The sequence below is a fragment of a genome, unplaced genomic scaffold, assembly GCF_019419815.1.
Source record: "Pyrus x bretschneideri cultivar Hongxiangsu unplaced genomic scaffold, Pyrus_bretschneideri_v1 Contig50, whole genome shotgun sequence".
Taxonomy (NCBI): Eukaryota; Viridiplantae; Streptophyta; class Magnoliopsida; order Rosales; family Rosaceae; genus Pyrus; species Pyrus x bretschneideri.
The window spans coordinates 501,459-526,176 of NW_025999788.1; the positions used below are offsets into that span (position 1 = coordinate 501,459).

General features: G+C 37.8%; 3 protein-coding genes and 1 pseudogene across 21 annotated transcripts; all 4 read left to right on the top strand.

Annotated features, from left to right (window-relative positions):
• The first annotated feature begins 1,038 nt into the window (after nucleotides 1-1,038).
• LOC103953324 (receptor-like protein EIX2) lies at nucleotides 1,039-24,280 on the top strand. Of its 19 annotated transcripts, XR_007252859.1 has the most exons (19): nucleotides 17,883-18,025; nucleotides 18,229-18,310; nucleotides 18,419-18,596; nucleotides 18,903-18,957; nucleotides 19,087-19,138; nucleotides 19,231-19,324; nucleotides 19,412-19,447; nucleotides 19,610-19,664; nucleotides 20,453-20,484; nucleotides 20,581-20,623; nucleotides 20,706-20,774; nucleotides 21,949-22,200; nucleotides 22,277-22,399; nucleotides 22,514-22,603; nucleotides 22,729-22,888; nucleotides 22,966-23,019; nucleotides 23,174-23,268; nucleotides 23,434-23,612; nucleotides 23,704-24,280. XR_007252859.1 is itself a non-coding variant. In XM_048569830.1 (13 exons), the coding sequence occupies exons 1-12, from the start codon at nucleotides 18,011-18,013 to the stop codon at nucleotides 21,465-21,467; spliced, it is 723 nt and encodes a 240-aa protein (XP_048425787.1). In that variant the 5' UTR covers nucleotides 17,883-18,010; the 3' UTR covers nucleotides 21,468-21,504; nucleotides 21,928-22,030. The 19 variants fall into 19 exon arrangements, 9 of the variants coding, with proteins under 9 accessions (XP_048425786.1, XP_048425787.1, XP_048425788.1 ...); XR_007252858.1 differs by having other exon boundaries at nucleotides 22,729-23,019; XR_007252860.1 differs by lacking the exons at nucleotides 20,453-20,484; nucleotides 22,277-22,399; nucleotides 22,514-22,603; ... (3 more) ...; nucleotides 23,434-23,612; nucleotides 23,704-24,280 and adding exons at nucleotides 20,089-20,127; nucleotides 21,456-21,504 and having other exon boundaries at nucleotides 21,928-22,030.
• LOC125468103 lies at nucleotides 4,226-10,505 on the top strand (annotated as a pseudogene).
• On the top strand, nucleotides 17,037-17,823 carry LOC125470536 (receptor-like protein EIX2; the record flags this gene model as incomplete). The annotated part of the gene is made up of 1 exon (XM_048569758.1): nucleotides 17,037-17,823. A coding segment is annotated over one exon (639 nt), but the record flags the coding sequence as incomplete, so codon positions are not given.
• On the top strand, nucleotides 22,186-23,761 carry LOC125468090 (putative cyclin-B3-1). The gene is made up of 6 exons (XM_048569761.1): nucleotides 22,186-22,200; nucleotides 22,277-22,399; nucleotides 22,514-22,603; nucleotides 22,966-23,019; nucleotides 23,434-23,612; nucleotides 23,704-23,761. The coding sequence occupies exons 1-6, from the start codon at nucleotides 22,186-22,188 to the stop codon at nucleotides 23,759-23,761; spliced, it is 519 nt and encodes a 172-aa protein (XP_048425718.1).
• Nucleotides 24,281-24,718: the final 438 nt, after the last annotated feature.

The following is a 24,718-nucleotide window of genomic DNA, read 5'->3' on the forward strand; positions in this document are numbered from 1 at the left end:
TGGAAATCTTTTTTCATAATTATTTCCTGATTTCATAACAAAACAAAGGAAAAAAGAAAGAAAGAAGAAAATGATAAACGCAAGAAAGAAGAAAATGATAAAGGCACACGTTTTTTAATTTCCTACACATTCGTTGGTTCTATTTGATCTATTCAATCTAATGTTTAGAAATAAATAAGAGTGTGTCACAAACTAAAAGTAGTGTATGAAAATCACTCCTCAAAAAGCTTTGTAAGATAATTATTTTCGACAATCACACGAAAACGTGTATAGAAAGGCCAAATTGCTAAGTCATAGTCGGTCACATAACCCCTTCTCTGTCATGTTGCCTTAAGGGACACTCCAAAGTCCAAACTGTAGGGAAAATGATAGTCCAATAGTTATATGAAAAATTAAACGAAGTTAGGGTGAGATGACAAATTGAATAGAGACATATAACTTATTTTGGATGGAAAACTTAACAGAATTTAGGCGAGATGACAAATTAACGACTTTAGAAAATTGGCACAACAAATTGCTTAAAAATTTAGTTTACATGACAAATTAAAAAAAGGTGTACAAGTTCATACAGTATTAAACCAAAGTTACAAAAAATGTTTCAGTTCTTATTTTAACATTTTTTTTTTGCAGTTGTTAGCTTGTTTTGTTATCGTTTGGATTTTGTTGTCCGCAATGGATGGATCTTGTCTGGATTTTGTTGTCGTCAATTATGATGTATTTTAAGATCTTTTTTTCACCTTTAACAGACGCTGGAGGAGACTAAATATTCAGAGTCATCGCTGCATATGGATTCTCCATCACGCATGCATTTTCATTTGGTCCTACACGGCTTCATTATTATTCGGAAACGTCCACAGAAAAATCTATGTATTTCCCATTAGTGAAAAACAGATGAGAAAGCGACTAGTGTGACAATGACGATTTTGAAGTGTTAATAACATTTTCGTTGTGTAGAAAATTTGTAAATAACGACACGATAGTCATATCCAAGTAAAGACTACCAGCATCTGTGGTGAAGGTGATGGACTTGCAAACTTGTTCAACCCGACGCATCTATATCCGTTATCGTTCGAACAAAATATAAAACATTCTAAATACGTTTTCAAAATTTTACACCACATGAAAAGAACAGTTCCAGCAGAAGACCTTAATTCAAAGTCTCCGCTGCATATGGATTTCTACGACGCAACAGAACTAGGTCCCAGCTGTGTCGATAATGGACTTGCCAACTTGTAAAATGGGTTGTGAAGACCCGCCCTCTTTTCTTTTATCCATCAGACAAGTTTCGTTGCAACTCCTCGATCTGCATCGATAATCTATTCCTATAAATTCTGGGATTTAGAAGCTAAACATCATCATCACCAAAGCATAGCAAAGAAAAGTGTGTGTGATAATGGATAGCCACTATCACCTCAGTATTGCTCACTGTTTCCTTCTTTTCCTTTTGGCGTCTTCCTACATGCGGAGTACTACTCAACTCTGTTTCTGTTTGGCCAGTGGTGAACTTTCAAGCAGTGTGGAAACAAATTCGTGCATCGACGAAGAAAGACGAGCGCTTCTCATCTTTAAACGACATCTTGTTGATCCTTCTGGCAGGCTTTCCTCTTGGGTGGGTCACGATTGCTGTCGATGGGAAGGGATTTCATGCAACAACCTCACTGGTCATGTCGTGAAGATGGACCTCCGGAATCGATACCCAGATCTAAATTCCTTTCCGGCTTATTTTAAGTCTCAATTGGGAGGTAAGATAAATGCTTCTCTGTTGAGCTTGAAACATTTAAATTACCTGGACCTAAGCCTTAATGATTTTCATGGCATTCAAGTTCCTAAGTTCTTCGGGGAGCTTAAAAGTTTGCAATATCTCAATCTCTCCTCTGCGTCATTTGGAGGAGAGATTCCCCCTTCTCTTGGTAACCTATCAAGCCTCAATTTTCTTGACCTTGGGGGGGATCCAACCTTAGGGAGTAATCAACTCTCATCTTCCAGAAATTTGAATTGGCTGTCTCGCCTCTCTTCTCTAAAATACCTTGATCTCGGAGGCATGAATCTTAGCACCACAGGAGTCAATTGGGCGTATGCTGTTAATATGCTTCCTTCATTAGCAGAGTTACACTTATCTGATTGCCAAATTGAAAGCATTTCACTCTCACTGCGGAGCATTAACTTGACATCACTTTTTAATCTTACCAGCCTCATAACACTTGATCTATCCTGGAATGATTTCGGTGATCGTTTCCCAAGTGAATTTGCAAACTTCAAATCTCTGGAATACCTTGATTTATCTAGTACAGGCTTAGAAGGCCAAATTCCTAAAGTCATTGGAAATTTGTGCAAGCTAAAGGTCTTAAGTCATTATGAAAACGAATTTAATGGGGGGCTTGAAGAGTTTTGGAGAAGTTTCTCAAATTGTTTAAATATTGCATTAGAGTCACTAGATTTGTCTTCTTGTGAGCTGGGAAGCCAACTGCCGGTCTCCTTAGGAATGTTTAAAAGTATGCAGAATCTCTACCTTCAACACAACTCTTTGTGGGGCTCAATTCCAGATTCCATTCAAAACTTGTCATCCTTGAAAACTTTAGACCTCTCTTCTAATATGATGACCGGCTCCATTCCAGATTCCATTGGAAACTTGTCATCCTTGAAAACTTTGGACCTCTCTTATAATATGATGAACGGCTCCATTTCACAAAGTTTGGGACAACTCTCTCAGCTAGTTTCCCTCGATCTGTCTTCTAATCCTTGGGAGGGCAATCTAACGGAAGCCCATTTCATAAATCTTATCCGGTTACAAGATTTTAGAGCAGGAGGCATATACAACCACACGTCCCTCATTTTTGACATGGCTTATGATTGGGTTCCTCCATTCAAGCTCCACATAATAGATATCATAAAGTGTCAGATAGGTCCTGGTTTTGGGGTATGGCTTCAATCTCAAACTGAACTGAGGAGCATCTGTCTTACGGGTAATGGAATCTCGGATTCCTTACCAAATGACTGGCTGTTAAAGATATCTTCACAACTCATCCAACTAGACTTGTCTTACAATCAATTTCGTGGAAACCTTCCATCCCATTTGAAATCTCCAAAATTGGAGTGGATTGATTTGAGTTATAATCAGTTGGAGGGCCCACTCCCACTTTGGTCGGCCACTAAGGTCACTCACTTTGATCTTGAAAGCAATTCCTTTTCCGGGCCAATTCCCTCCAATATTGACCAGATGATGCCCAATTTGAATTCTTTGTATCTTTCTGAGAATCATTTGAATGGCAATATTCCTCGCTCTATCTGTAACATGCAGCAATTGCAAGAATTGTTTCTTTCTGATAATCATTTGAATGGCACTATTCCTCCCTTTGTTTACAACATGAAGCAGTTGCAAATCTTGTCTCTAAGGAGCAATCAATTTCACGGAGAATTTCGTCATGCATGGAATGTGGGGAGCAATATGAGGTATCTAGATGTTAGTCAAAACAATCTCTCGGGTAATATTCCCACATCATTGGGGGTATTAATTTCACTGGAAGTATTAAAGCTCAACAACAACAATTTTGACGGTGAAATTCCAAATTCCTTGCAAAATTGTTCTCAGTTGACGAGTATTGATCTTGGAGACAACAAGTTATTTGGCAAAATACCACAGTGGATAGGAGGATTAAATGTATCCATGTTGAATATGATACGATTACGGTCCAACAAATTTAGTGGACATATATCCCAGCAACTGTGCAATCTTCAACAACTTCATATCCTCGACCTTAGTCACAACAACATTTCAGGTACTATTCCCAAGTGTTTGGGTAATTTGGCTTCGCTGGTCAATGATTCATATACATCAGATGATACTTTTTATTACTCTGATGAGCAAACCACACTGACACTAAAAGGAAGGGAACTTGTGTACAACACGACTCTGGATCTTGTAACGAGCATTGATCTTTCATCAAATAATTTACAAGGTGAAATTCCTGAAGAAATAAGTAGCCTCATTCTATTGGGCACCTTGAACTTGTCTAGGAATCAATTGATTGGAAAGATCCCTTCCGAGATCGGAAACTTGCATTGGCTCGAAACACTTGATCTCTCACACAACCATCTTTCAGGACAGATTCCTCAAAGCTTGTCATCTTTAACCTCACTATCCCACTTGAACTTGTCTTACAACAACTTGTCTGGAAGAATTCCTTCAGGAAACCAGCTTTAAACGCTCATTGATCCGTCCATTTATATGGAAAATCCATCGCTATGCGGCGTTCCTCTCTCAACTAAGTGCCCTGGAGATGACACTTTCCCATCTAAGGATACAAAAGACATGAATGAAGGTGGAAATGATGAGTTGTGGTTCTATGTCATCATGGTATTTGGCTTTATTGTAGGCTTTTGGGGGGTTTGCGGCACATTGATCTTAAAGACATCATGGAGGTATGCATATTTTCAGTTCTTCGACAACATCAAAGACAAGGTAGCACTAGCAATTGTATTGAAAGTGGCTTATTTTCAATGAATGTTTTCTTATGTTTGATAGTACTACGTATATTTGTGGTTTCCTTTGTATTTGGTTTATGGGACTTGCAACTTATGTATTGAATCAAAAAAATTCTGCCTTTCAATAAATGTTCCCACAAACAATTATGTATTAACTTGGAATTAATTAAAATTTCTAGTTTGTACTTATCAATCGCATAAACCAAAAAAATTAGGGAAGGGGTAGTAACGTACAATCGCGTTTATTTCATAAAACGAAAATAAAGACGAGACGACTCAGACCTCTGCAACGGTCGACTGTTCTCATTCCGCTCCATCTCCGAAGATCAGAATCCGAGAAGAGCAAGAGATATCTCCAAAATGACGTCGTTTAAGGTACGCTTCCTCCTACAAATTTATCGACAAACTATCGTTTCGATGTAATTCTTGAGAAATCGAATTTATTCGAAAAATCAATTCAATTGGGGCTGCGTTTTGAAATTTGAATTACTGTTCGTACAATTATGGGTTTCTTTTGTGGAAGTTGCTTTCTCGTGAATTTTGTCTTGAACTGATTGAAATTCTCTCGGTTTTGAAATTTGAATCACTACGACACTTGTAGAGAGATGCAAAATGTTGGCCGCTAAGGTCGGAAAAATCCATAAAGGTTTTCGATTCCCGGATAACTTTCTTTGATTTCTTTCTCTGGTTTTTCCTTTGGATGAAATCAGTTCTGACATCTGCGAAACCCTGCTTGGGTTTTCGTAATTTTCGGCCAGAATTCGGCGTAGGACAGAATCGGGTGGGAGAAGAAAACTCAACATGCTCACGTGCTTGGTTCTTCTGCTGGTTTTAAGTTCTTGTGGTGGTGGTGGGAGAAGAACTAGAAGAAAACTCTACAAGTTCTTCTAGGATTGTAGGGGGTGATGCCTCTAAAATTATGTTGGTACCTTTTCATTTGCTCATATAGTTCCTTCATTTTTGGATTTTGAGCTAAGAAGTTCTAAATTTGGGCCATCTTCAATGCAGGAGCGGTAAAAGTGAGAGGATTAAATCTTTGCAACGGTATGCATTTTGATATTATGATACCTATACGTGCTTGTGAATTCAATATTCTTTTGATATTTTGATATAACTGTAGATGTTAGCAAAGGTGTGAGTAGGTTCGAGATCCTTTGCTTTTGTTTTAATGTAGTATTGTATTCTTTTGTATTTTTGTAGGGTTTCAGTGGGTACAAACGTTAAGACTGTGAATTTATCATCAAGGATATCCTTCCTGGTAAGAATGTTAAATCCTAGCATGCATTTTCCTTGTAACTCTCTTATTTACATGATTGCATAGTATGTTGTTCTACTGACTTCAGTAGATAACTAGATATCTCTCTGTAATATGAAAATGAACAAAAGAGCCTTCATATGAGTGGTTCAAAGATCTCATAGTTACTTACAGCCCTTAAGCAGGGTACTTCAAGTTAGTTTTCATATATAGTTCCACCCCCAAACTGGACAAAAGTTGCAAAACTTTAAAGTTTTCTTCCTGTCCATGTTTTGCTTTTTGAAGGTCAACTAAGTTTTTGTTTTCCACTGTTACATTGTATGTTTGACAACGCAAAGACAGGGTTTTGTTTTTCTTGACAAGCTTAGCGAGTATCAACGCCTATCATTTCATATATGTTGTTCTTCCAATTGAAAGAATTGATTTTTGTGTTACTTCAATCAGGGAAAAGGCCGGGAAAGCTTTAATACTTCAGAAATGCTGGTATAGTTTCCCGGATTCAATTGTACCATTTGAAATATTTTTTATTATGGATAAACTGTAGTTATTAAAGAGCTGAAGGCACCTTCAGAGAGTCAAAGGACCAAGGCTATGGGTCTAAATCGTGAACCTATTGTTACAGACGGCAGGTCTAAGCCACCTTTGTTTTCCCTCTTTATAAGAAATTAGAAATTATGCCGCAATTTGTTTGTTGTGCCTTTGAAATATTCTAATCTGGCTCATATGCTTATGAAACTAAACATATAAAGACCCTTGATTAAACTTATAACTTTTTTTTAAAGGAGGACTTCATATACTTCACTTAAGCTGATAAGGTATCTGACCAGCACACATGTTTGTTTATTTACTGTGGATAAGATCTGTATCTGTTATTGATGTATTTTCTATTTCCTCCCTCCATTTTAAAGGAAATCATTGCCGGTGCTAAAGGTCAACCCAGAGGAAGCAAGTATTCCGAAGGTTGATGTCATGCATTATAATAATGTTCCTTGGTTCAGTTTAACAGGAGTAGGATTTCAAGTTGGACATTTATATTTTTTGCTTTCCTGCTTGTAGGAAAATGCTGGTAGAAATTCTGAAGGAAAAAGAGGGTATTATGGTAAGATGCCGTGAATATTTAAGATTTGACAAGTGCATGGCACATGATGTCTGACCAAATGGCATTTTGGAATACAATTAAGGCTACGGTTGGCAAGAAAGTAGTACCTAGAGTAAATGATACCACGAGGAGCCATCTGTTGAGGAATCGAGTGAGTGATATCTTTGTGATTATGTGAGTGACAGTGATCCATACTACTAGTTTTCTATCCCGCTTAAAGCCAGTTAAAATGTTTTGCTGATAGTGGTGCATATTCCTTTAAATCTCATTTTGCTCCTGAATGAATGGAATGGAAGCGTCTTTCTTGCATTTTATGGATAGGATTGTTTTTTGCTTCTGAATAATATGTCAATTTCAGAACTCAAAGCAAATAACAGCAGATGCAGAAGTAAAACTATAAGGGTGTACAACAAAGAACTTGTATTCTGCTGTTCACCCCCAATTTTATGAGTTTTGTGGCTCCTCCCAGTTATTTTTAGATATTTTGAATATTGTCCTGGAAAAGGAAAATTTATCATTTTTCTTGTCCCCTGGTATCTAAGAATTGATATTATAATGCTACATGCGAATACAATTTTTGGTCTTGAAAGTTACAGCATCTAGATTTCGAATGGCTGCATTGGAGAGTTTGGTTTTAGGTTTAGTCGCATTGTTTTTTACTCTTGATGGGTTTCTGTATTCATTTTATTCTTCTTTACTACTATAGTTTGAATTACTACATTCATTAACTTTCTAATTCATTGAATGTCTCTTATGTTGAATGATCATTTAAGCTTTTATGTCTTAATTAAACACGGTTGAGATTTCTATCTATTAATAGTTTGCATGTGATTTGAGATTGCAGGGGTCAGCGTAATTCAAATGTCCGTGTATTGCCAAGAAATTCTGTCAGGGTAAGTCTAATCAGAAATGGAATTCATGTCCCTCCTCCTCAAATGAGAAAAAAGAATTAATGTCTCGTTTTGTTTGACCAGTTCTGAATTGTAGTTGCTCAAGTTTGTCTACTTCAGACAGTAAAACAATTTCATTTGTGTTGCCATATTTTACTTTCAGTACTTCAACAATCTGTCAATTTTTTTAAAGTCATTTGGTCCTGAAATCTGTTGACTTGTGTTATTGCTTAACATGGCAACCATTTTGGCATCAACTTGAAGCTTTACGGCAGTGCACTCAATTTAGTACTTCGCCTGAGTGATTGCTTTACATTACTATGAGATTACGGCATCATCCTGACTTTGTTTCTTGGCATGTTTGATCTATATGAAGTAGATGTGCGTTCTATTTATCTTCCCTTTAATTTTATTACAATCCAGCCAACTTTGTCCACACTGAAGGCTCGTGAGTCGCAAAGGACTTTGAAATCCAAGGGTGCATCACGTCCAAACAAATTAGTTTCTGCTACTGCAACTTCATCCAAAACTGAAAAGTGGCTACTTCTCTTCCTGAGAAAGTTAAGCATGAAGCCACTCAGGGAGAGCTCCCATCTGAAGCCAACTGCAGCCAGAGTGCTTCAACTACCATTTCCAGGATAAAATCAAATAGGAGGAGATCTTACACATCTCTATTGATGACTGGATCAAAGGTTGGGGCTTACCGTGTTCTATTGATGCCTTTATTCCTTACTCGTGAACTACTTTCACACTTGGCCCTATTTGCGGTTACTAGAGGACCGTGTTGAAGCTTTGAAGGCGGAAGAGCTGCCAAGTATTGATGACGATTGCAATCAACTGGAAGTTTCCGATGATGTTGATGAGATCTATCAGTATTACTGGGTTTCTGAGGTAATGATTATGATGTTTCTATACCACTGTTTTCATCTTAGTGTGGTAAGATAGTAGGTTTAGTGTAGTTCTGATTCTGACTTGTTGGCTTTGTTAAAATTGTCTTTAACTGCAGGCACAGAATCCACCTCCAGAAAATTTTATGTCGATTCAGGCAGGCATTACTCATCATATGCGAGGCATATTGGTCAACTGGTTAATTGAAGTACCGATTTAACCTTTTGATGAACTATGATGTTTTTGTATTCCCTTTTGTCTTGCTTTGTTCAATTTTACATTTCATGATGTTTAATAGCTGGCTATCCCCTTGATTTGTTCATCCGGAACAGGTACATTACAAATTCGAGTTAATGCAAGAAACTGTCTCATGGTGACATTGCTCGATCAACATCTTTCCCAAGTTACAATTAAGAAGGATGACATGCAGTTAGTTGGTATCACTGCACTCTTGTTGGCATCAAAATATGAGGACTTTTGGCATCCAAGGGTAAATATCAATATCTCAACTCATATCCATTTTTTCGTGATTTTGTTTCTAATTATCTACAACAAGAAAAATTACAGTTCAAAATTTAATTAGCATCTTAGTTGAGACATACACCAGAGTAAAGGTGCTTGGAATGGTATGTGCTTTTCTTAGACTCGGATTAATTCAGTATATCTGTTTTGTTAGAATCTGGAAATGTCCTGGTGCATATCTTATGAGATGAATAATGCTGCATTCTATAGTTCCCTTTTCGCTTGTCCTAAAATAAACACCGTCTTTGCTTTTCAGGAGAAAGCCTTTCTGAAAAAGCTGAAGTTTCGTCTTAATGCACCTACTCCATATGTCTTCATGTTAAGATTTCTCAAGGCTGCTCAGTCAGAAACAAAGGTATTCAGTAGTTTCTAAAGCTAACAGACATAAATTTTGATTAATGATTAACAGCATTACTAAGAAAGAAAGAGATTGACATGCCAGAGTCTAGTGGATATTAGTTCTTGATATGGATTAGATAACAGCAAAGTTGCTAACCGGCTGTTACTTTGCGGACTGTTTTGCAGCTTGAACACTTGGTTCTACCTTATCGAGTTGTGCTTGGTTGAGTATGAAGCGTTAAGGTTCAAGCCCTCGTTGCTGTGCGCAGCAGCCCTATCTGTCGCAAGGTGCACCCAGCAGATTACTCCGGCTTGGACCCCGCTCGTTACGAAGTATCCCAAATCAGGTACAGCTTTAAAGACAAGTAAATAACTTTGTTTCCTTATCTAGTGCTTGCTTCAGAATAAATTTTAATGATCGATGTTTGATCGTTGCATAGACTGTGCAGAGATGGTCTTAAGATTTCACAAAGCTGCAAGAGTGGGAAATTTGAAGGTCACATACGAAAAGTACTCTAGCCCTGATCTCAGTGGTGTTTGCAGCAATAAAACCATTGGAGACGCTTCCACTCCGATTCAGCTTAGAGGATCCTTTCTTTGTACCGAAGACAGAAGAAGAACTTGAGGAGCTTGGTGACGGTTCTAGTGTGCTTCCCAATACTGCGAGGAAACTAATTAACGATGTAAGACGGAAGAAGGGGCTTCCTGTAGAGGAAAAAGTAGTACAGCACGCGACCAAGCGGAGGACCCTGGCTCGTAAAGTGTAGAGGTTGTTGATGTACTTTAGCTTTAGTGTTAGGGCCAATCTAGGTGAGTGATTTACTTCCTTCTGTGGAAGTGTAGAGGTTGTTGATATAGTTGTAATTAACTTACTATATCTTAATATCTTCTGCAAATTGGCAATGCTGCTATAGATTGAGACTAAATTGGTTGCGAGAGTGGCTCGCAATCGCAGTTTTCGCATGTTGCTGTGGCTGGATAACAATTTTGATGGCTCGACAGAAATTTTGAATTTTGAATGGAAAGATTTTGAGACTAAATTGTTAATTTGAAAGAAAGGATTCGATGTTTTCTTTTAATTTGATATCGAATTGGTGTCAAAGAGGTTTTTCGTGCTTTCTTTTTTAACAAGTTTACGTGAATATGTTCATGATCGGTTGTGTCTGAGGTGGCCAGGGCATTCCACGACCAAGCGTGCTACATGCCGTGGTTAGGGCTTCGGAAGAAAAAAACTTAGCTTAAACCCGTTGTATGCAACGATTACGGCTGCCTCTCTTTTCCGTAGGGAGAAAAGGATAGGGAAGGACGAACTACGAGTTTGGATCAAATGCCATAACATTTTTATTTGTACAAAAAGAGAAATTGGGCAGAAGCTACACAATAGGTTAAGTGTAGTTATCTTGGGATTCAGACATGTGACATTCTTTACAAGTATGGAGGGGTCTCACACAACCATCTTTCAGGACAGATTCCTCAAAGCTTGTCATCTTTAACCTCTCTATCCCACTTGAACTTGTCTTACAACAACTTGTCTGGAAGAATTCCTTCAGGAAACCAGCTTCAAACGCTCATTGATTCGTCCATTTATATGGAAAATCCATCGCTATGCGGCGTTCCTCTCTCAACTAAGTGCCCTGGAGATGACACTTTCCCATCTAAGGATACAAAAGACATGAATGAAGGTGGAAATGATGAGTTGTGGTTCTATGCCAGCATGGTACTTGGCTTTATTGTAGGCTTTTGGGGGGTTTGCGGCACATTGATCTTAAAGACATCATGGAGGTATGCATATTTTCAGTTCTTCGACAACATCAAAGACAAGTTAGCACTAGCAATTGCATTGAAAGTGGCTCGTTTTCAAAGAATGTTTTCTTATGTTTGATAGTACTACGTATATTTGTGGTTTCCTTTGTATTTGGTTTGTGGGACTTGCAACTTATGTATTGAATCAAAAAAATTCTGCCTTTCAATAAATGTTCCCACAAACAATTATGTATTAACTTGGAATTAATTAAAATTTCTAGTTTGTACTTATCAATCGCATAAACCAAAAAAATTAGGGAAGGGGTAGTAACGTACAATCGCGTTTATTTCATAAAACGAAAATAAAGACGAGACGACTCAGACCTCTGCAACGGTCGACTGTTCTCATTCCGCTCCATCTCCGAAGATCAGAATCCGAGAAGAGCAAGAGATATCTCCAAAATGACGTCGTTTAAGGTACGCTTCCTCCTACAAAAATTCTTTTTTGGATTTTGTTGTCGTCAATTGTGATAAATTTTCTGCTCCCTAACAGACGCTAGAGGAGACTTAACTATTCATAGTCTCGGCTGCACATGGATTTTCCACCAAAGACTAATTGGTGTGCCAAGACTTCTTAGGCTAGCCATCTCTATCATGCATTCGATATCATTTGGTCCTACACGGCTTCGTTAGAATTCGGAAAATGCAATAGAAAAATCTCTGTATGTCCCAATAGTGGCAAACAGATAAGAAAGCAACTAGTGTGACAATGACGATTTTTGAGTGTGTTAATAACATTTCCATTGTGTAGAAAATTTGTAAATAACGACACAACAGTCGTATCCAAGTAGAGACTACCCGCAAGTGCGGTGTAGGTGACGGACTTGGAAACTTGTTCAACCCAATGCATCTATATCCATTTTCACTCGAACAAAATATAAAACGTATCTAAATCCATTTTCGTAAGTTTATACCACAAGAAATGAACAGTTCCCAGCTGAAGACCCTTAATTCAAAGTCTCTGCTGCATATGGATTTCTATTACCCATCAGAACCAGGTCCCAGATGTGTCGACAATGGACTTGCCAACTCGTAAAATGGACTTGCCAGCTGAAGACCCTTAATTCAAAGTCTCTGTTTGCTTGTTTTGTTCTTGTCTGGATTTTGTTGTCTACAATGGATGATCTTGTCTGGATTTTGTTGTCGTCAATTATGATATATTTTCTGCTCTCTAACAGACGCTGGAGGAGACCAACTGTTCAAAGTTTTGGCTGCATATGGATTTTCCCCCAAAGACTAATTGGTGTGCCAAGACTTCCGCGGCTAGCAAACTCCATCATGCATTCGTTAAACAAGTTCACATGATTGTGTCCATGACCTGCTATCTGTGAGCTGGCCAGGGCTTTGCACGGTGGTGTTCCACGACCAAACGTGTTACATGCTGTGGTTGGGACTTGGGAAGAGAAAAATTTAGCTGAAACCTGCTGTATGCAACAGTTGCGTCTGCATCTCTTTTCTGTGGGAGGAAAGGAGAGGGAAGGGGTGACGGGGGAGTGATGATCGGTGGAGAAAATAAAGTTGTTGATTGAAGATGGAGGACCAAGGAGTTTGGATCAAATGCAATAACATTTTTATTTAGGCTTATTTTTAGCTACATCCCTTGAAACTCGATTTTGATATCACAAGTCAAAGTATAACGAATTTTGAGTTTCAGGAAGTAAAGTTACTCGATTTCACATATTAGATCAAGTATAATTATTTGGAGATTTAAACATGGGTCTTTCTTTAAAATGTGAAGGGACATCATCGTAATACTAACGGCATAATATTTTTTTGCTTATTGTAACTACTTGCTAGGTCATAAATGATTTTGCCCAAACGCACCCTCCAGCTTATTTTTGTTCCTTGATTTTTCTCTGTCTTTTTCAGTCCAATATTCATGAACAAACAAAAAGTATAGATGAAGAGAAAAAGTGTGTGAAAATTATTTTTTCAAAAATAGTTTCCTAATTTCACAATAAAGGAAAAGAAAAGGAAATGATAAACACAAACCCTTTTTAACCTCTTACACATTCGGTGGTTATGTTTGATTTATTCAATTTAATATTTAGAAATAAAAAATAATGTGTGACAAACCTTGTTGTGTGAGAATTACTCTCCGAAAAAGCTTTGTAGGATAAATGTTTTCAACTATCAGAGGACAACGTGTATAGAAAAGCCAAATTACTATGTCATAGTCGGTCACATAACCCGTTCTCTGTTATGTTGGTTTAAGGGATACTCCAAAGTCCAAACTATGGGAAATGAAATATGATAGTCCAATATTAGTTATCTGACAAATTGAATGGAGTTAGAGTGAGAAGATAAATTGAATGGAGGCACATGATGGAAAACTTAACAGAATTAGCACGGAATTACAAATTTACGATTTTGGAAAGTTAGTACGAAAAATTGCTTAAAATTTTAGTTTGTATAACAAATTGAAAAATGTGTAAGAGTTCATATGACATTTCAAAAACTTTCTCTATACTAATATTCTTGCACTGCGTTATTGAAACAAACATCGGAATTATGTCTCTCTAGCTACCTCTCGTCGCTGTAAACCAGAGTCTTTGTTGTTGTCTGGATTTTGTTGTCGTCAATTATGATATTTTTCTGCTCTCTAAAAGACGCTGGAGAAGACTCACTATTCAAAGTCTCCGCGGCATATGGATTTTCCACCAAAGACTAATTGCTGTGCTTAGACTTCTGCGGCTAGCAATCTCCATCATGCATGCTTTTTCATTTGGTCCTACACAGCTTCATAAGAATTCGGAAACTTCCATAGAAAGATCTCTGTATTTCCCTTTAGTGAAAAACAAGTAAGAAAGCGACTAGCGTGGCAATGACGATTTTTTGAGTGTTAATAACATTTCCATTATGTAGAAAATTTGTAAATAACGACACGACAATCATATCCAAGTCAAGAGTACCAGCGAGTGTGGAGTAGGCGATGGACTTGTAAACTTGTTCAACCCGACACATCTATATCCATTTTCGTTCGAAAAAAATATAAAACATATCTAAATCCGTTTTCGTAATTTAATACCACAATAAAAGAAGAGTAAATAAGATGATAGGTTGTGAATTTCTACAACCCATAATGGACGTCAAAGATCCTTAATTCAAGGACCCAGCTGTGTCCACAATGGACTTGCAAACTTGTAAAAGGGGTTATGAACACACGACTTTCGTTGCAACTCCCCGATCTACATCGATAATCTATTCCTATAAATTTTGAAATTTAGCAGCTAAACATCACCATCACCAAAGCATAGCAAAGAAAATTGTGTGTGATAATGGACAGCCACTATCACCTCAGTATTGCTCACTATTTCCTTCTTTTTCTTTTGGCGTCTTCCTACATGCGGAGTACTACCAAATTCTGTTTCTGTTTGGCCAGTGGTGAACTTTCAAGCAGTGTGGAAACAAATTCGTGCATCGACGAAGAAAGACGAGCGCTTCTCATCTTTAAACGACATCTTGTTGATCATTCTGGCAGGCTTTCCTCTTGGGTAGGTCACGATTGCTGTCGATGGGAAGGGATTTCATGCAACAATCTCACCGGTCATGTCGTGAAGATGGACCTCCGGAATCGATACCCAGATCTACATTCCATTTTTGATGAAGAGTCGGCGTATGAAATGGCTCAATTGAGAGGTAAGATAAATGCTTCTCTGTTGAGCTTGAAACATTTAAATTACCTGGACCTAAGCTTTAATGATTTTCATCGCATTCAAGTTCCTAAGTTCTTCGGGGAGCTTAAAAGTTTGCAATATCTTAATCTCTCATCTGCATCATTTAGAGGAGAGATTCCCCCTTCTCTTGGTAACCTGTCAAGCCTCAATTTTCTTGACCTTGGGTGGAATCAACTCTCAACTTCCAGAAATTTGAATTGGCTGTCTCGCCTCTCTTCTCTAAAATACCTTGATCTCGGAGACATGGATCTTAGCACCACAGGAGTCAATTGGGCGTATGCTGTTAATATGCTTCCTTCATTAGCAGAGTTACACTTATCTCATTGCCAAATTGAAAGCATTTCACTCTCACTGCAGAGCATTAACTTGACATCACTTTTTAATCTTACCAGCCTCATAACACTTGATCTATCCTCGAATGATTTCGGTGGTCCTTTCCCAAGTGACTTTGCAAACTTCAAATCTCTGGAATACCTTGATTTATCTAGTACAGGCTTAGAAGGCCAAATTCCTAAAGGCATTGGAAATTTGTGCAAGCTAAAGGTCTTAAGTCTTTATGAAAACGAATTTAATGGGGGGCTCGAAGAGTTTTGGAGAAGTTTCTCAAATTGTTCAAATATTGCATTAGAGTCATTAGATTTGTCTTCTTGTGAGCTGGGAAGCCAACTGCCGGTCTCCTTAGGAATGTTTAAAAGTATGCAGAATCTCTACCTTCAAGACAACTCTTTGTGGGGCTCAATTCCAGATTCCATTGGAAACTTGTCATCCTTGAAAACTTTATACCTCTCTTATAATATGATGAACAGCTCCATTCCAGATTCCATTGGAAACTTGTCATCCTTGAAAACTTTAGACCTCTCTTCTAATATGATGAACGGCTCCATTCCACAAAGTATGGGACAACTCTCTCAGCTAGTTTCCCTCGATCTGTCTTCTAATCCTTGGGAGGGCAATCTAACAGAAGCCCATTTCATAAATCTTACCCGGTTACAAGATTTTAGAGCAGGAGGCAAAGATGACCACACGTCCTTCATTTTCGACATGGCGTATGATTGGGTTCCTCCATTCAAGCTCCACACAATTTATATCATAAATTGTCATATAGGTCCCGGTTTTGGGATATGGCTTCAATCTCAAACTGAACTGAGAGACATCAATCTTCGTGGTAATGGAATCTCGGATTCCTTACCAAAGGACTGGCTGTTAAAGATATCTTCCCAACTCATCCAACTAGACTTGTCTTACAACCAATTTCGTGGAAACCTTCCATCCAATTTGAAATCTCCAAAATTGGAGTTGATTGACTTGAGTCATAATCAGTTGGACGGCCCATTCCCACTTTGGTCGGCCACTAAGGTCACTAACTTTGATCTTCAAAGCAATTCCTTTTTCGGGCCAATTCCCTCCAATATTGACCAGATGATGCCCAATTTGAATTCTTTGTATCTTTCTAAGAATCATTTGAATGGCAATATTCCTCGCTCTATCTGTAACATGCAGCAATTGCAAGAATTGTCTCTTTTTGAGAATCATTTGAATGGCACTATTCCTCCCTTTGTTTACAACATGAAGCAGTTGCAAATCTTGTCTCTAAGGAGCAATCAATTTCACGGAGAATTTCGTCATGCATGGAGTGTGGGGAGCAATATGAGGTATCTAGATGTTAGTCAAAACAATCTCTCGGGTAATATTTCCACATCATTGGGGGTATTAATTTCACTGGAAGTATTAAAGCTCAACAACAACAATTTTGAAGGTGAAATTCCAAATTCCCTGCAAAATTGTTCTCAGTTGAGGAGTATTGATCTTGGAGACAACAAGTTATTTGGCAAAATACCACAGTGGATAGGAGGATTAAATGTATCCATGTTGAATATGATACGATTACGGTCCAACAATTTAGTGGACATATATCCCAGCAACTGTGCAATCTTCAACAACTTCATATCCTCGACCTTAGTCACAACAACATTTCAGGTACTATTCCCAAGTGTTTGGGTAATTTGGCTTCGCTGGTCAATGATTCATATACATCATATGATACTCTTTATGCCTCTAATGAGCAAACCACACTAACACTAAAAGGAAGGGAACTTGTGTACAATAATACTCTATATCTTGTAAAGAGCATTGATCTTTCATCAAATACTTTACAAGGTGAAATCCCTGAAGAAATAAGTAGCCTCATTCTATTGGGTACCTTGAACTTGTCTAGGAATCAATTGACTGGAAAGATCCCTTCCGAGATCGGAAACTTGCATTGGCTCGAAACACTTGATCTCTCACACAACCACCTTTCAGGACAGATTCCTCAAAGCTTGTCATCTTTAACCTCACTATCCCACTTGAACTTGTCTTACAACAACTTGTCTGGAAGAATTCCTTCAGGAAACCAGCTTCAAACGCTCATTGATCCGTCCATTTATATGGAAAATCCATCGCTATGCGGCGTTCCTTTCTCAACTAAGTGCCCTGGAGATGACACTTTCCCATCTAAGGATACAAAAGACATGAATGAAGGTGGAAATGATGAGTTGTGGTTCTATGTCAGCATGGTACTTGGCTTTATTGTAGGCTTTTGGGGGATTTGCGGCACATTGATCTTAAAGACATCATGGAGGTATGCATATTTTCAGTTCTTCGACAACATCAAAGACAAGGTAGCACTAGCAATTGCATTGAAAGTGGCTCGTTTTCAAAGAATGTTTTCTTATGTTTGATAGTACTATGTATATTTGTGGTTTCCTTTGTATTTGGTTTATAGGACTTGCAACTTATGTATTGAATAAAAAAAATTCTACCTTTCAATAAATGTTCCCACAAACAATTATGTATTAACTTGGAATTAATTAAAATTTCTAGTTTGTACTTATCAATCGCATAAGCCAAAAAAATTAGGGAAGGGGTAGTAACGTACAATCGCGTTTATTTCATAAAACGAAAATAAAGACCGCCGATTTAACGAGACGACTCAGACCTCTGCAACGGTCGACTGTTCTCATTCCGCTCCATCTCCGAAGATCAGAATCCGAGAAGAGCAAGAGATATCTCCAAAATGACGTCGTTTAAGGTACGCTTCCTCCTACAAATCTATCGATAAACTATCGTTTCCATGTAATTCTTGAGAAATCGAATTTATTCGAAAAATCAATTCAATTGGGGCTGCGTTTTGAAATTTGAATTACTGTTCGTACAATTATGGGTTTCTTTTGTGGAAGTTGCTTTCTCGTGAATTTTGTCTTGAACTGATTGAAATTCTCTCGGTTTTTCTAGAAATTGGATCATCGGCAGAGCACTACGACACTTGTAGAGAGATGGAAAATGTTGGCTGCTAAGGTCGGAAAAATCCATAAAGGTTTTCGATTCCCGGATAACTTTCTTTGATTTCTTTCTCTGGTTTTTCCTTTGGATGAAATCAGTTCTGACATCTGCGAAACCCTGCTTGGTTTTTCGTAATTTTCAGCCAGAATTCGGCCTAGGACAGAAAACTCAACATGCTCACGTGGTGTGGAACCGCAATTCTTGGTTCTTCTGCTGGTTTTAAGGTCTTGTGGTGGTGATTTATTTACTTCTGACCTTCTTTTTCGATATTTTAAGGTTTATACAGAAAGTGACACTGCCAAAGCTGATGCCGGGATCGGGTAATTGTAGTTTTAAATTTGTGCAATTTCTTTTCCATTATTGAATGTTGTGGTTTTAATCAATGTCTAAGTTGTTGTAGAACTGAGATCAACTAAGCCTTCGTTCCACAATTTAAATCTTCCGATTTGTATTGGTATGTAACAATGCTAACAATTCAAATAGAATGGGAGCCTTGTACAATGATGTAGCTAAGTAGAGGCCAAAAAGTATTTGATATTATCCGTATCTGCCCACTTCCTGCAAGTTTTTGGCAATTACGTAGATTGTAAGGGGGAATTATATCTGTGTGCTGCTTTTAATTTCAGGAGTTATGCAACAGTTAACAAAGTATCGACTGTGGAGAATACAGCTGCTTTAAAGGTAACTAACGACCTCCTTATTCCGCTGCTTGTTTTGAGGTGGATTGGGATGGAGTGTTGTTTCTTTTGATAAGGAGTTTTTGTTTTAATTATATATTTACTGCTATCTATAAATTGTTTTGTTATCAAGGCTGGTTTGAAAAGTATGGAGAAGCAAAAAGGCATACTTGGTAGTTCTGCAGGTAAGGTTCAACGACACTGTACTTGTTATGCAAAGTTGAGTTACACATTTTGAATCTGTTCTGTTTTCAAATTTTTGTTGTCCTTATCTTAGCAAATGCAAATGTTGGAAGAAGACCATTGGCCGACGTCAGCAATGTTCAAAGCAACTCTTCTAGGATTGTTGGGGGTGATGCCTCTAAAGGAAAGTTGGTACCTTTTCATTTGCTCATATAGTTCCTTCATTTTTGGATTTTGAGCTAAGAAGTTCTAAATTTGGGCCATCTTAAATGCAGGAGCGGTAAAGGTGAGAGGATTAAATCTTTGCAGCAGTATGCGTTTTGATATTATGATACCTATACGTGCTTGTGAATTCAATATTCTTTTGATATTTTGATATAACTGTAGATGTTAGCAAAGGTGTGAGTAGGTTCGAGATCCTTTGCTTTTACTGTTGCTTTAATGTAGTATTGAATTCTTTTGTATTTTTGTAGGGTTTCAGTGGGTACAGGCGTTCAGACTGAATTGATCATCAAGGATATCCTCCTGGTAAGAATGTTAAATCCTAGCATGCATTTTCCTTGTAACTCTCTTATTTACATGATTGCATAGTATGTTGTTCTACTGACTTCAGTAGATATCTCTCTGTAATCTGAAAATGAACAAAAGAGCCCTCATATGAGTGGTTCAAAGATGTCACAGTCACTTACAGCCTTTAAGCAGGGTACTTCAAGTTAGTTTTCATATATAGTTCTACCCCCAAACCGGACAAAAGTTACAAAACTTAAAAGTTTTCTTCCTGTCCATGTTTTGCTTTTTGAAGGTCAACTTTCCATTGTTCTGTTGTATGTTTGACAACGCAAAGACAGGGTTTTGTTTTGCTTGACAAGTTTAGCGAGTATCAACGCCAATCATTTCATATATTGTTGTTCTTCCAATTGTAAGAATTGTTTTTTTGTGTTACTTCAATCAGGGAAAAGGGCGGGAAAGCTTTAATACTTCAGAAATGCTGGTGTAGTTTCCCGGATTCAATTGTACCATTTGAATTTCTTTTTATTATGGATAAACCTGTAGCTATTAAAGACTTGAAAGCACCTTCAGAGAATCAAAGGACCAAGGCTATGGGTCTAAACCGTGAATCTATTGTTACAGATGGCAGCTCTGAGCCACCTTTGTTTCCCTCTTCATAAGAAATTAGAAATTGTGCCGCAATTTGTTTGTTGTGCCTTTGTAATATTGACATGTTTGTTTATTTACTGTGAATAAGATCTGTATCTGATATTGATGTATTTTCTATTTCCTCTCTCCATTTTAAATGAAATCATTGCTGGTGCTAGAGGTCAACCCAGAGGAAGCAAGTATTCCGAAGGTTGATGTCTTGCATTATATTAATGTTCTTTGGTTCAGTTTAACAGGAGTAGGATATCAAGTTGGACATTTATATTTTTTGCTTACCTGCTTGTAGGAAAATGCTGGTAGAAATTCTGAAGGAAAAAGAGGGTATTATGGTAAGATGCTGTGAATAGTTAAGATTTGACGAGTGCGTGGCACATGATGTCTGACCAAGTGGCATTTTGGAATACAATTAAGGCTACGGTTGGCAAGATAGTAGTACCTAGAGTAGACGATACCACGAGGAACCATCTGTTGAGGAATCGAGTAAGTGATGTCTTTGTGATTATGCGAGTGACAGTGATCCATACTACTAGTTTTCTATCCCGCTTAAAGCGAGTTAAAAGGTTTTGCTGATACTGGTGCATATTCCTTTAAACCTCATTTTGCTTCTGAATGAATGGAATGGAAGCATCTTTCTTGCATTTTACGGATAGGATTGTTTGTTCTCACTTCAGGCATGACTAATATGTCAATTTCAGAACTCAAAGCAAATAGCAGCAGATGCAGAAGTAAAACTATAAGGGAGTACAACAAAGAACTTGTATTCTGCAGTTCACCCCCAATTTTATGAATCTTGTGGTTCCTCCCAGTTATTTTTAGATCTTTCTAATATTGTCCTGGAAAAGGAAAATTTTTAGATCTTCCTCCCAAATTTAATGCTACATGTGAATACAATTTTTAGTCTTGAAAGTTACAGCATATAGATTTCGAATGGCTGCATTGGAGAGTTTGGTTTTAGGTATAGTCACATTGTTTTCTAGTCTTGATGGGCTTCTGTATTCATTTTATTCTTTTTTACTACGATAGTTTGAATTACTACATTCATTAACTTTCTAATTCATTGAATGTCTCCTATGTTGAATGATCATTTAAGCTTTTATGTCTTAATTAAACACGGTTGAGATTTCTATCTATTAATAGTTTGCATGTGATTTGAGATTGCAGGGGTCAGCGTAATTCAATTCTCCGTGTGTTGCTACGAAATTCTGTCAGGGTAAGTCTAATGAGATATATAACTCATGCCCCTCCTCCTCCTCAAATGAGGAAAAAAGAATTAATGTGTCGTTTTGTTTGACCAGTTCTGAAATGTAGTTGCTCAAGTTTGTCTACTTCAGACAGTAAAACAATTTCATTTGTGTTGCCATATTTTACTTTCAGTACTTCAACAATCTGTCAGTTTTTTTAAAGTCATTTGGTCCTGAAATCTGTTGACTTGTGTTATTGCTTAACATGGCAACCATTTTGGCATCAACTTGAAGGATTACAGCAGTGCATTCAATTAAGTACTTCACCTGAGTGATTGCTTTACATTACCATGAGATTACTGCATCATCCTGACTTGTTTCTTCACATGTTAGATCTATATGAAATAGATGTACGTTCTATTTATCTTCCCTTTAATTTTATTACGATCCAGCCAACTTTGTCCACACTGAAGGCTCGTGAGTCGCAAAGGGCTTTGAAATCCAAGGGTGCATCAGGTCCAAACAAATTAGTTTCTGCTACTGCAACTTCATCCAAAACTGAAAAAGTGGTCTCTTCCTGTCTTCCTGAGAACGTTAAGCATGAAGCCACTCAGGGAGGGCTCCCATCTGAAGCCAGCTGCAGCCTTGGTGCTTCAACTATCATTTCCAGGAGAAAATCAAATAGGATGAGATCTTAGACATCTCTATTCATGACTGGATCAAAGGTTGGGGCTTACTGTGTTCTATTGATGCCTTTATTCCTTACTCGTGAACTACATTCACACTTGGCCCCATTTGCAGTTATTAGAGGACCGTGTTGAAGCTTTGAAGGCAGAAGAGATGCCAAGCATTGATGACGACTGCAATCAACCGGAAGTTTCCGATTATGTTGATAAGATCTATCAGTATTACTGGGTTTCTGAGGTAATGGTTATGATGTCTCTATACCACTGTTTTCATCTTAGTCTGGTAAGATAGTAGGTTTTGTGTAGTTCTAATTCTGACTTGTTGGCTTTGTTAAATTGTCTTTAACTGCAGGCACAGAATCAACCTCCAGAAAATTTAATGTCGATTCAGGCAGACATTGCTCCTCATATGCGAGGCATATTGGTCAACTGGTTAATTGAAGTACCGATTTAACCTTTTGATGAACTATGATGTTTTTGTATTCCTTTTTGTCTTGCTTTGTTCAATTTTACATTTCATGATGTTTAATAGCTGGCTATCCCCTTTATTTGTTCATCCGGAAACAGGTACACTACAAATTCGAGTTAATGCAAGAAACTCTTTATCTCGTGGTGACATTGCTCGATCAATATCTTTCCCAAGTCACAATTAAGAAGATGACATGCAGTTAGTTGGTCTCACTGCACTCTTGTTGGCATCAAGTATGAGGACTTTTGGCATCCAAGGGTAAATATCAATATCTCAAACTTGTATGCATTATTTTTCATGATTTTTTTTCTAGTTCTCTACAAGAAAAATTGCAGGTCAAAGATAGCATCTCAGCTGAGACATACACGAGAGCACAGGTGCTTGGAATGGTATGTGTTTTTCTTAGTCAGACTCGGATTATTTCAGTATATCTGTTTTGTTAGAATCTGGAAATATCCTTGTGCATATCTTCTGAGATGAAAAATAATGCTGCATTCTATAGTCCCTTTTCGCTTGTCCTATGATAAAGTCTTTGCTTTTTAGGAGAAAGCCCTTCTGAAAAAGCTGAATTTTCGTCTTAATGCACCTACTCCATATGTCTTCAAAGATTTCTCAAGGCTGCTCAGTCAGAAACAAAGGTATAGTTTCTAAGGCTAACAGACAGAATTTTCTATTAATGATTAACACCATTACTAAAAAAGAAAGAGATTGATACGCCAGAGTTTAGTAGGTATTAGTTTTCGATATGGATTAGAAAACAGCAAAGTTGCTAACAGTCTGTTACTTTGCGGACTGTTTTGCAGCTTGAACACTTGGCATTCTACCTTATCGAGTTGTGCTTAGTTGAATATGAACCGTTAAGGTTCAAGCCCTCATTGCTGTGCGCAGCAGCCCTATATGTTGCAAGGTGCACCCTGCAGATTACTCCGGCTTGGACTCCGCTGCTCTGCAAACACTCTCGTTATGAAGTATCCCAAATCAGGTACTGCTTTAAAGACAAGTAAACAACATTGTTTCCTTATCTAGTGCTTGCTTCAGAATAAATTTTAGTGATCGATGTTTGATCGTTGCAGAGACTGTTCAGAGATGGTCTTAAGATTTCACAAAGCTGCAAGAATGGGAAGTTTGTAGGTCACATACGAAAAGTATTCTAGCCCTGATCTCAGTTGTGTTGCAGTGATAAAACCGTTGGACACACTTCCACTCTGATTCAGCTCAGAGGGGTGAAGATAAGAATGTTAACAAATCAAGGGATAAAGACTTCAGCATCATCTGGTAGACATGTTTTCCCCCGCAGTTGTTGAAGCATGTGTAGCAGGACAAAATTCTGCTTGTATTTCATATTGATCTAACACGATGAAGGCCATCCATCAAGCTTGTCGTAAAGAAGCCATATTTCGTAGCGCATCTACTGATGGCGTCTGTCTACTCAACGGTTTTCAAGATTGTAAAATCTTTTGTTCATTTGGTACCGCAATTCACATCAGTATGTTGTGTTGCACGCGTTTATGTTATGATCTCATAGAAGTGTAACAACATCATGTTGTTGCTAAGAAATTATGACCTCAAACTGAACACAACGTTGTTGTGATAACTATTGCTGTGTGAATCTAGTTTCTTGTTAATGGTACATATTGCATTGATCAATCATTATATTATCTCCCTTTATCTTTTGATAGATCCAAATTAGCTCTTAATTAACGTTACACGGTCTGATTTTAATGACTAGTACTTGTTTACGTAAGCGAACATATTTGTTGATGAGCCGTGACTCAAGTTGCAGGGGTAGGGTGAAAGTAGATCCTAGATTCGATTCCCGTTTTAAAGAAAAACCAAACCAGTTTTCGCATGGATCTTCACTAGGGGTGGGTTCAAAAAACCGAAAACCGAAAAAAACCGAAAACCGAACCGGACCGAGGCCGAAAAAAATCGAACCGTAAAAAAACCGAACCGAATCTGACCAGTTCGGTTTCGGTTTTTGAGGTTCAGAAACCGAACCGAACCGATATATATATATATTTTTTTTTTGAATATTTATAAATAGTTTAGTCATACAATCATAACAAAACAGAACCTGTTGCTAAGTTG

Excerpts from the sequence above, each read along its gene's own strand:
- LOC103953324 (XM_048569829.1), top strand. The coding sequence starts at position 14,557 with ATGGACAGCCACTATCACCTCAGTATTGCTCACTATTTCCTTCTTTTT. Across the intron at positions 15,701-15,772 it reads TTTGTGGGGCTCAATTCCAG|ATTCCATTGGAAACTTGTCA; the intron begins ATTCCATTGGAA and ends GCTCCATTCCAG.
- LOC125468090 (XM_048569761.1), top strand. Across the intron at positions 22,400-22,513 it reads AGTATTACTGGGTTTCTGAG|GCACAGAATCAACCTCCAGA; the intron begins GTAATGGTTATG and ends CTTTAACTGCAG. Across the intron at positions 23,020-23,433 it reads GAGCACAGGTGCTTGGAATG|CTTGAACACTTGGCATTCTA; the intron begins GTATGTGTTTTT and ends ACTGTTTTGCAG.